The 12,254-nt window shown below is 45.7% G+C and overlaps 1 protein-coding gene across 2 annotated transcripts in view; it reads left to right on the forward strand.

The window, feature by feature from the left end:
* Positions 1–6,383: 6,383 nt before the first annotated feature.
* Positions 6,384–12,254, forward strand: part of STX2 (syntaxin 2) — a 106,920-nt gene continuing 101,049 nt past the window's right edge. For both annotated transcript variants that reach the window (XM_088482098.1, XM_088482097.1), the window contains exon 1: positions 6,384–6,571. In XM_088482098.1, coding sequence (XP_088338224.1) covers positions 6,542–6,571 — 30 coding nt within the window. In that variant the 5' untranslated portion in view covers positions 6,384–6,541. The remainder of the gene's footprint in view (positions 6,572–12,254) is intronic.

Genomic DNA, 12,254 nt, shown 5'->3' on the forward strand with positions numbered 1-12,254 from the left:
AATGGTAAAGCCTATCTAACAACTTTCGAAAGAACAGCAGAGAAAGAAAGCTGGCCTAAAAATCAGTGGGCAGGTCTTTTGGCATCCTTCCTGTTAGGGTAACCACAAAAGGCATATCTTGACTTAAGCCTTACTGATGCCAAGGACATTGATAAATTAGAAACTGAGATTTTGACTTTTATGGGTTCATGATGTTGAGTTCATCGTTGGGAATACCTAATGGATAAGCCTCCCTGTTCTCAAATGAATGATCTTATCTGAGTACCAGCAGTCATGGACACCACTGGCCTACCTACAACACTCAAAAGGCCACTGATTGCTGGCTTTCCCAATTAGACTCCTTAACAGAACCCAGCTGGGCTCAGCCTCAAGCTAGAAAAAACACAACACCTCAGATGTTACCACTAATCTTCAGCATCAATGATTCATGTGGCGAATCCCCTTTCAGACAGCCACTATAAAAATAAACTCAGGGCCTGATTCATTAAGGGTCTCTATTGTGATTGCAGCTCCGTAATCGCATACAGGTCTGCTGCGAAAATATGCCAATGAATGCTAATGTAATGCCATCGCACTGCCAGCATAGAGACGCCCACTGCCTCCCACTACCGCTATCTCACAACCATAATACTTTGCACACCTCCATAAACATTGATAACATCGAGTACTATCGGCCCTTCATGCAGAATTACAGCAGAGAAGTGTGGCCAGAAGTGGTCTTCATGGAAGAATTGCGGCCAAAAAGCCTACCTTAGACATGGAAACAAGACAAAGTGACTCAACTATGCACAAAAACATAGGAACTGGAGTGCAGAAAAATAGCAGCAGGTACTCTGGACTGATGAGTCAAAATGTGAAATATTTTGCTGTAACAGAAGGCAGTTTGTTTGCCGAAGGGCTGGAGAGCGGTACAATAATGAGTGTCTGAAGGCAACAGTGAAGCATAGTGGAAGTTCCAGGCAAGTTTGGGGCTGCATTCAGCAAATGGAGTTGGGGATTTGGTCAGAATTAATGGTGCCCTCAATGCTGAGAAATACAGACAGGTACTTATCCATCATGCAATACCATCAGGAAAGCGTCTGGCTCCAAATGTATTCTGCAGCAGGACAACAACCCCAAACATACAGCCAATGTCATTAAGAACTGTCGTCAGCGTAAAGAAGAACTAGGAGTCCTGGAAGTGATCTGGCCCCCACAGAGCCCTGATCTCAACATCATCGAGTCTCTCTGGGATTACAGGAAGAGAAAGAAGTATTTGAGCAAGCCTATATCCACAGAAGATCTGTGGTTAGTTCTCCAAGATGTTTTGAACAACATCCCTTCCAAGTTCCTTCAAAAACTATGTGCAAATATACCTAGAAGAATTGATGCTGTTTTGAAGGCAAAGGATGGCCACACCAAATATTGAATTGATTTAGATCTGTCTTCTTTTTGCATTTTGTTAATTGATAAAGAACTATCAACACTTCTATTCTTGAAAGCATCTTACTTTGCTGCATTTTTTCCACACCTGCCTAAAACTTTTGCACAGTACTGTGTGCGTGTATATATATATATATATATATATATATATATTGCAGTGGTTCGGCACTCAAAAAGCTCCTCAGAATGAACAGGACCCGGGTGCTCGTGCTGGTAATCATACACAATAGCAGAAGTACCATAGGCAGGATTTTGCAAAAAGTTTACTGACTGCTTCGAGGGGGGGACGGCACGCGGGCCTGTGCCTCCCCGTAATTTCTGCATTTTTTTTTTTTAAAGGAGATCAGCCTTCAGGTTTGATATATATGGCGTCGGGCACTAGGACCTGCTGCCAACCTGTCTTCAAGTGACCCGGAGCCGAGGAGAGAACAGCAGCACTGAGCATTAAGAGTGACAGAAACATGGAGAAGGGGGATAGCAGCCAGTCGGACAGGGCAGGCCGATCACGGCCAGTGGGGGTATTAACATAGTGTGGTCGGGTTTCATGGTATCCTGTGACACGAGGGAGACACTGACACGAATGGAGGAACTGAGGGGAATGGACAGGAGCTGAGAAGGGCCAACCTCTGCAGCCACATCCTGATGACCTAATAAAGCTTAATTGAAGCCTGTGGTTGCTGTAGAACTACAAGTCTCAACAAGCAATGCAAGCCCCAGCACCTGGGAAGCATAGGGTGACTCATTGGGGCACCTAGGAAGGTAAAGAGCATTTGCAAAAGACAGAGGGCACATTACATCTAATTTTCTGAGGAGGCTATGAGGAGATAAAATGTGTTTGCAGCATCTGTGCAGAGCATCCTCTGACATTACTGTGGTATAATGTGTTATAAGGGGAATTACTTTGTTGCATAATGTGTTATAAGGGGCATTACTGCATGGCATAATGTGTTATAAAGAGTATTACTGTGTGGCATAATGTGTTATAAGGGGTATTACTGTGTAGCACAATGTGTTATAAGGGGCATTACTTAGTGTGGCATAATGTGTAAGGGGCATTACTGTGTCACAATACTACACACCCTTTTCAGGAGTGTGAGCGCAGAGAACATCCTCTTTGTTTTTTTGTTATTGTTTGTCTTTGGGGTGGCGCCAAATTACTGCCTTGCCCCGTGTGACAAAATCCTAGTTTTGGCCCTGCATACATATATACACATATGTCACACACACATGCACACACACACTTACCTTTCAGCAGCAGCTGTTTGTATATGGGGACAGGTCCAAGCGCCATGTCATTAGGCCCTTCCTCCTAGCTGCAAAATATCGTGATTTGCGGGTCAATCAGGAGGGGCTGGGCCAAATGACACAATTATAAAGGAATCGCGTCTTTTTGGCTCTGCCTCCTCTCCATTGATCCATGAATCGTGGCATTTTTCCTTCGAGGGGGTGTGGCTTAATAACATGGTGCCTGATTTTGGTTCTGTCAGTGGGGATTTCTGAGTACTCAGAAACCCCCCGTGTGTGCTACGGACACCCCTAAAAATCTTGCTTAGTATACCAAATTGGCCAGGGCCAGCCCTACTCTACAGCTTTTTGATATGCCCTCCTTCTCCACTGTACAGCACTGCACATTTTGGTGGTGCCTTCTAAATAACAATAATAGTAATATTAAAAAAAAAAAAAATATATATATATATATATATATATGCATAAATAATACAAATATTGCAGAGTTTATTTACTAAGCATCAGGTTCTAAAACCCGCGTTTCTGATCGTGTTTATGTCCGAAATTTAAAAGAGCAATGCTATTACTAGCTGTGATTTGCTAGTAAAATCATTGCTCTTTTAAACCCGGGCATAAACACGGTCAGAAGCGCCGGATTTTAGAACCCGTCTCTTAGTAAATAAACCCCTAGGCCAGAGGTTCCCAAACTCTGCCATTACAGTTCAGGTTTTAAGGACATCCATGTTTTAGTCCATATAGTTAAATCAAATTTAACCATATGGCGCGCTCAGCGTTTGTGACCGGGTCTGAATCAGGCCCATAGCCTCAGTTATCATGTAAGCAACACCAGAGGCATCGAGAGGGGGAGAGCGGGTACAATTTACCCGGGCCCGAGCTTTAAGAGGGGCCCAGGTGGCCCGGGTCTGGAGCCGCCCCCCCTCCCTCGCTGCAGCCCAGCAGATGCAGTGGAGATTGTTTGCAGCTGGGGGGGGCGCTGATCACACTGATCGCGCCCCCCCGGCTTTGCGCCAGGCTGAGGGGCTCACAGCGCCCCCTCCCTGGTGCACAAAAGTATGTTTTTAAAAAAAAGGGGGCGTGGCCACACCTCCCATGATTAGGCCACACCCTCTCTGTACCAATTGAAACGTTATGCCTTAACATTGCCAAAGACAATGGTAAAAAAATGCAAAGATGGAAACCCTAACCCCCCAACCCTCTTCCCCCATTACCACCCATAAACGCCCATCGACACTGCATGGAATTTCGATTTGCATCTCTGTGAAGTAGCCATCAGGATGCATGAACAGAGGACAATCATTGGCCACTTGTACCCAGTGATGGCTATCCACCATCGATGGTTAGAAACCATTATTGACCCATGGTTTTACCATAGATGGTGGAGATACAGATGGTTACCAGACATTGTGGGTAGCCATGGACCCGCCGCTCCAATGGGGTTTTTTTGTATACTTGCTCTGCTGTCAGTCAGTAGTAACCCTGAGCCGCCAGTGGCTCTGAGTCTGGCAGGGCAGCTTACAGTGCAGTGCAATTCACCGACACGCTGTCAGGATGGGTGGGCTGACATGTCACCTTGTCTGCCTTCTTCTAGCTGTAGTGCACTGCTGACTTGACAGGCTCAGCTGTCAGTCCGTCCATTCTATCTTTATAGGTGGGCAAGGTGGCTACTAGCATCTTGTAGTGCCTCAGTAGGCGTGTGGTCTCCTCCTGTCTCACTAACTCAGCTGCCGTGTACTGTCAGCTAGCCTCAGCTGCTGCTTTGTGGCTTTGCTGTGCTGCTGCACACTGCTATAAACATTAGTTTCATGCTATCAATGGTTCTTAATATCAGTGGCAACCACTGATATAAAACTTTCCAATTAGGGACTGCCATCAATGGTTCCTATCATGGAAGTTTCAAGCATGTGCTAGGCAGACTGCCAAATCCCATGAATTGCTCATCGGGAAGACGGAGACCACGCCAATGGAGGCTGGGCAAGACGCAAGTAGCTGCCTTGCCAGCCTATAAATGATAGAGTGCAGGGCCGATTTAGCCTTCAGGGGCCTGGGGTACTTATGACAGGGGGTAAACCTTGTAAACTAATCAAAATTTTGTGGGAGGGGGTGTTAATAGCAATTAAAGTTAGACTAAAAGTTGATTCCTGTAGCCTATTTATAGTGCATTATATAAAGTAACAGCATACAGAAAATTAAACAAACTGAACAGAACAGGTTGTGAGAGCTGGGGTCCCACGGGGACCAGAGGTGGCAGGGAGATGCAGTGGGTGACATTGAGAGACAGTGGGAGGCATGTAGAGATAGTCGGTGACAGGGGGAGGCAGTGGGAGATGGGGGAGGCAGTGTGTGGCAGCAGGAGACAGTGAGTGGCAGCGGGAGGCACAGGGAGACAGATGGCGACAGGGGAAGGCAGAGGGCAACAGGGAAAGGCAGATAGTCATTAGGGGGAGGCAATAGGTGACTAAGGAGAGGCACTGGGTGTTTTATGTTTGCTCCTGTTTTCCCATCCACAGACACATCTGTACCAGGGGCAGATTGGTCATTGACTTCAGTGGGAACTTTCCTGGTGTGCCGAAGGCTCAGGGGGCTGATGGCTGCTAACATTCAAGGAGTTATCAGCCTGAACCCACACTCTCCTCCAGCACTGCCGGCGCTGACTTGCTCTGGTCGCGAGGGGCTCCGTGACAGAGTCCCCAGCCCCCCCCTTAATCCGGCTCTGATATAGTGGATGAGACAGCTAAGGCTGTCAAGTACACACAACTAGAAGAGGGAGGTGACCACCCCCCGCACCAATGATGTTACGACGCTGCCCTGTACTATCCAGTGTAAAATGGAAACCCTTTGCTGGCGCACCCATGGCTACCATCGATGGTTGTAAACTAGTTGATTCTCCACCATCGATGGTAAAACCATCAGACATTGAGTGATGACCATCAATTATTTTTAGCCAATGATGTTTGATGGCCATCCCTAATACCGATGGCCTCTCCTAGCAATGGCCAGCCTGCATCCACCTCTTAATCCCTCTCCACTGGTGTGTAACAGACTGCACTCGGAGGTATAGCCCCAATAACGGAATGGGATTGAAATGCTGGCGGCTGTTTAGCCGCAGGTTCAAATCCCGACAGCGGGATTCCGACTGGGGTAGGTAAGTATACTAACCCTCCCGTCTCCCACCAAACCCTCCCTTAGTGGTGCCTAACCCTAACCTCCCAAGCAGAGATACCTATACCTAACACCACCTTCCCACACCCTAGACCTAACCCTCCCAGGTGAAGGTTTCTAACACTAATCTCCCCCCCAATCCTAACCCGCTAGACTCCCTAATACTAACCTTCCCCATCTCCCCCCCAGGGTCTGTATCGGCAGACGCAGATTTCCTGGCCTTGCAGGTGAGGCTGCGGTAAGCTTAAACTACAGCAGCTTGGCCAAAGGGGCAACCATATCCAGGGCTGCAACCTCGGGCGCTGGGATCGCAGATGCAGCAAGGAAGTGTCTGTTTTCTACAGATACCTCTCGCTGTATGTTAATTTTAGATGCACGGAATTGCACAGTCGCTGGTGTGCGGCTCTGCTATTCCGTCCATCTCTGAATCAGGCCCATACGGTGACTGACTGTTCTACTAGCAACACTCCACACACCCGCCGGCAGATTTGCATAGCCACACCCACATGTTTTCTCTGGCGCAGCTCTGCCCAGCAAACAAGGAGGGACCGGCTGCCAGTGCGCATGCGCGGTGATCTCTTTCCCCCTCCTGCCGCTACTCCCAACAGTGGTGGTTGCTGTGGTACCGGGCGGAGGGCAGGAGGCGGTGACCCTCCACCAAACACCGGGAAGCACACTCCCTGACTCAGGGGAGTCAGCAGCGCGTACGGGCATGAGGGACCGGCTGACCGAGCTGTCAGCGGTAAGTGTTGTCACAGGAGCCGCTATGGATTCATGGAGTAACGGTTCTGCCGAGCTGCGCCGCCGCCGCTGCTGGTGTGCCCCTGTGCCTGCCGTGCAGGCTGCTCCTCCTTTCCCTGCTCATTATATACAGCCTGCGGCGCCACTCAGTGCTGTTACTTTGTGTATATGTACGGACTGTTATGTTTTGGCATGTATGTTCCCGTGCATGAAATAAGTGCCACAACTCTCCTAGCTGTACCCCACTGGTATCTGATGGCAGCATACACACTGTAATGGGACCATTGAGCATCCAGTGTGTGTGCAGACATGTCCTGTAGTGTCCCCAGGCTCTTCCTCTAGGAAGTTTACACGCAGCAGATGTAATTGCTATATATATATACCATCATTGTGTCATTTTATTTCACTTTTATATCTGAGAACTGAATGTAATTACAGGACAAACACTGATAACTCGTTATGCACCCAAGAGTCCATTTTCTGTTCTGGTACCTGTGGATTATGGGATTAATAATGTTATCAATAATATATATTATAGTAACTCTCTCTCTAGCATGATGGAACGTGTGACACATTAATGGGTATTGAATATAAACAGGCATATGTTTACTTTCATATTCTGTTCATTTTTTTTCTTTATTTGTAAAATGTTTATAATTTCTGGAACTGTAAATCTGTTTCCTACAGACCAATTCCATTTGATTTTCATCCATATACTGTGTTTTTCACCCATTACCATCCTAATGGTTATTGCTGTACAAAATAATGCCACAAGCTTCTATCTCCAGCAGTGCTTGTCTCTGCCCATAGCCGCACATGAATAATTGCTGCTACAAGCCTTATTATATCATCTAGTAATTACGCTGTATGTGGTTGCTTTGATGATGTGTTTTTGGCTAATCAAGATTTGTCTTGAAAAACAAAATGTTTTGGAAATTTAAAGAGTTCTATATCCATTAAGTTATTCCTGCAATTTGGAGGACAGATCTTTGTTTCCCAGTTTCCAGAGTGTTTTTTTGGGGGGGAGGGTAGTAATCGATCACATTTCACTGACACATCCTGTAGGATTCCTCTCTGGTAGGCACTGGCCTCTGCACAGAGAAGATTCACATCTGCATACTTATTCTCTATTCAGATGTTGGGAAACTGTATAGAAAGTGGAGTATAAAGTAAGTGAAACCTATTTATAATGTGAAATGGCCCTTCTACATTTGTGTAGTATATCATAATCACAATAAGGCAGTGGTTCCCAAACTTTTCTGAATCCCGGCGCCCTAGAGTATCAGCTTTGTTTTCACGGCACCCCCAAGTTTTAGTTGGTTATTGAAAAATTAAGAATATAATCTAGTAAAGTGAAGTAAATTGTGCTTACATGTCATCCTTTGGTTCAGTTATGTGGTGGTGGACAGGTTTGCACTTCTGTTTGTTCACATATGTACATTACATTGACATAAATAATTTGATTTGGTGCTGGCCCACCAACCTGAGGCACCCCTGCAAGTGTCCCGAGGCACCCCAGGGTGCCACGGCGCACAGGTTGGGAACCACTGCCATAAGGTAATAGGTACATGCTTTATAATAAAAAAAGTTTTATATATTTCTCAATGCCTGTGTTGGGCTCAAAAATATACATGAATAGTTAATTATGTACTTAATGCACTCTTACTTCTCTGCAGCCGATTATCATTTTAGGAGGGGGTGGTCTTCTGTAACACAGTAGACAGAAAGTGATGGCTAATCCATACTTCTTATCTCATGTCATTGTATGTTAATTGTTTAGAATAGATCATAATGGCAATATACAAGGTTACGTAATATGTTGGTGCGTAATACGTTAAATATAATAGCTCGGCATACTTGCTTTGCAAAAATGTACTTTGCGTATTGATTCATACACAAGGATAGAGCTACAGTTGTGGTGTTCTAGTTGTATAAATTACTGCAGCTTTTTAATGTGCATCAGATGGCAAAAAGACCATGGGCTAAATGTAATAGCCTGCGAGCCGACGCATGCGAGTATGCTCATATTTTTAAAGCAGCAAGCATGTTAAAGGCTAAACCATCATGCAGACTATTACATTTAGCCCCATGTCGTAAATATTTAGGAGGAACTTTGTCTTGAATGTACAGATTAATACTGTACTCCAGGGGTAGCCAACCTGTGGCATTCCAGCTGATGTGGACCTACACGTTCCATCATGCTTTGCCACAGTTTTAATAGCAAAACCTTTAGCAGGGCATGTTGGGATGTGCAGTTCCGCAACAATTGGAATGCCATACGTTGTCTACCCTTGCTCTACTCTAGAACTACCAGGCTGCAGTGGAAAGTCACTATAACACTGGACAGTGTATTTTACCTTCATATCAGAAAATTCAGTTACTGGGATAAATTGTAATATTTTAATTGTAACATATAAACACAGCACAATTTACTGTTGGTAATTTCACTGGAGCAAAAATATCAACAGTTTGTACCTGACTTAGAACAGGTATAGAAGGTCAGGGTATAGCGCAGGATCTCTGGCCAATTTTGTTTCTGTATAGTGATTACATCATTTTAGCCTTGCCCATTCATGCTTCCTAACATCGCAAAAGTCATTATCGGGACAAAAATCAACCATGTCTCTGGTACAGCCAGACACAGTCTTTTTATTCATCTCAAATTGGGGTTGTTCTTAAATGTGAACTTTGAGTATGACCTGTACCTATATGCACTTTAGGGGGTCCATTTAGTTAGCTGTGAGTCAGCAATGGGACTTTGGCCTGGCCATATGCAACGTTACTTTGCCACGCTTGCCCCTAATTGAATTGACCTCTTTGAAGTTTTAGAAAAAGAGTGGCCACCAGCTTTCACAAAGTCTCAGGTGATGCAAAAATTCAGCAGGGGTGGGGAACCTTTTTTCTGCCAAGGACCATTCGGATATTTATAAAATAATTTGCGGACCATGTAAAATGATCAACTTAAAAATTAGTCTGCTAAATTTGGTGAAATATTTAATTAATAATTATTATTCAATTAACTCACCCCTAATGCGAGGACTGGAATCACACAATACACAGACATATGGGCCGACCTCACACTTACCACTTTGTGGGCTCTGGCAGCCAAGAGGAGGGGGAGGCTGTCTGTATGTCGCCTGGCAGAGCCTGGAGGGGCAGTCCCTATGGCCGTGTGACAGGCAAGTTGATAAAGCAGCCCTGGGGTCCTCTTAGTACAGCTCTGATGTAACCAGCCCGATGACAGCCCTGTAGACAGCTCTGCTGCGCTGCCTGCTGCCGCTGAGGGGGAGAGCACCCTGCACGGAATTGGTATGAAATACCGTCGGCAGCAGTTCGATTCCCGTCCACGGGAGCCCGACAGAAGCAGAGTGCGACGCAGCGGAAGCCCGACAGCGCTGGAAATCCCGATCGTGGATAGGTAAGTATCCACTAACTTAACCCCCCTAACCCTCCTTAGCGGTGCCTAACCCTAACCACCCCCTTCCCCGCTGCCTAAACCTAAGTCCCCCGGGGGGGTGCCTAACCCTCCCGGGGGAGTGCCTAAACCTAAACCTAACCCTCCCCCCCCCCCCCCCCCGCGGCTGTCCGCTCGCGGCGCCCGGCGTCGGGGAAATGCGGGCGTCTATATCTAGACACCCGGCATTTCACCCATGCCGGGATAAGACAGTCGGGAAGCCGGCTGCCGGTATTTAGGCAGTCGGCTTCCCGATTGCCTCCCCCCTGCACGCCCGCTGCACTGTCTCTGCTACTGCTGAAGGGGAGAGCGCCACAGCCGGCCAGGCCTGATGAAATGATCTTGTGGGCTTTAAGCGGCCCGCAGGCTGGAGGTTCCCCATTCCTGGTGTGAAGAATAAACCACTTAGTGCAAGTTACATAGGGCTAAATGTGTTGTATTAAATCTGACTTGATAGGGAGAATGCAGGTGACCACTGGTATGAGAAGAAGGATTGTACAATAACCATGTGACATTTCTTTTAGTGAACTATTTTTAAAGTCCTAAAGCAAGAGTAGCATTTAGAATTGAGACTGCAAGTTCAAATGTGCCATGTGAATGAGTCATTCTATTCAGAAATTTCTGCATAAAATGCAAATAACTGACCATAGCATACAGTGGGGCAAAAAAGTATTTGGACAGCCACCAATTGTGCAAGTTGTTGCACTTTAAAAGATGAGAGAAGTCTGTAATTTCCATCATAGGTACACTTTAACTGTGAGAGACAGAATCTGAACAGAAAATTCCGGAAATCACATTGTTTGATTTTTAAACAATTTATTTGTATATTCTTGCTGTAAATAAGTATTAGGACACCTACCAACCAGCAAAAGTTCTGGCTTTCACAGACCTGTTATGGAGCATACGCACGGTCAGATTTGCCAGATCTGTCAGATGAACGATTTTACCAAAGATTTGAACGGTTATGAGCGCTATAGATGAATTAAATAGATTAGTGGCACCTGTAAAAAAAAAAAAAAAAAAAAAAAAATAGATTAGTTAATACACAGTGCTTATAGCTCCTTTTATGAGGATTTATAAGGTGAGGTCCGGTGTTATAAGTTCGTTATGCCGCACTGTATGACTCCAAAACTGTCCCTACCTTACCCTCATATGGATGGTTACAGCGGGACAGGTCCGGGTTGTGATGTTACGTTGGTGGAGAGCAGCCTGGCCTTGGCTTTCTCTCCACGTGCCGCCGGCGTCTGGCCGCTATGGAAGACGTCAGCGGGACAGTGCGGGCAATGTGAACGGCTTCCCACGGGGGTGAGCTGATACCGGATACCAAACACATCACATCACAACCCGGACCTGTCCTGCGGTAACCATCCATATGAGGGTAAGGTAGGGACAGTTTTGGAGTCATACAGTGCGGCATAACGAACTTATAAAACCGGACCTCACCTTATAAATCCTCATAAAGGAGCTATAAACACTGTGTATTAACTAATCTATTTTTTTTTTTTTTTTACAGTTGCCACTAATCTATTTAATTTATCTATAGCGCTCATAACCATTATTATTTTACACCAAAATTGAATGAGCAGCTGCAAATTCACAAGCGCAGTATTGTGTATCACCCTTTTACAAAGATTTGAATGATTTTTGACTGCATTAAAATTAATGGAATCGTCCAAGTCTGACTGCAAACACATCAGATGTCAGATATCGTTATCTGACCATCGGGAACGCAAATCGTTCATCTGACAGATATGTCAGATTTTCCTTCAGATATGAACGATTGTTTTAAATAGTTATCGTTCAGAACTGAAGAAAAATCTGACCGTGTGTATGCACAATTACTTCCTCTTTAGGAAGCTCATCTATCCTCCACTCGTTACCTGTATTAATGGCACCTGTTTGAACTGGTTAACTGTATAAAAGACTCCTGTCCACACCCTCAAATAGTCAGACTGCAACCTCTCCACCATGGCCAAGACCAGAGAGCTGTCTAAGGACACCAGGGACAAAATTGTAGACCTGCACAAGGCACAAGGCTGGGATGAGCTACTCGACAATAGGCAAGCAGCTTTGTGAGAAGAGATCAACTGTTGGCGCAATTATAAAAAAATGGAAGAAATACAAGATTGCTGACAATCTCCCTCGACCATGGGCTCCATGTAAGATCTCACCTCGTGGGGTATCAATGATCTTGAGAACGGTGAGGGATCAGCCCAGAACTACACGGGGG

This window comes from Taudactylus pleione, unplaced genomic scaffold (assembly GCF_031769625.1).
Source record: "Taudactylus pleione unplaced genomic scaffold, aTauple2 ptg000282l, whole genome shotgun sequence".
Lineage (NCBI taxonomy): Eukaryota > Metazoa > Chordata > Amphibia > Anura > Myobatrachidae > Taudactylus > Taudactylus pleione.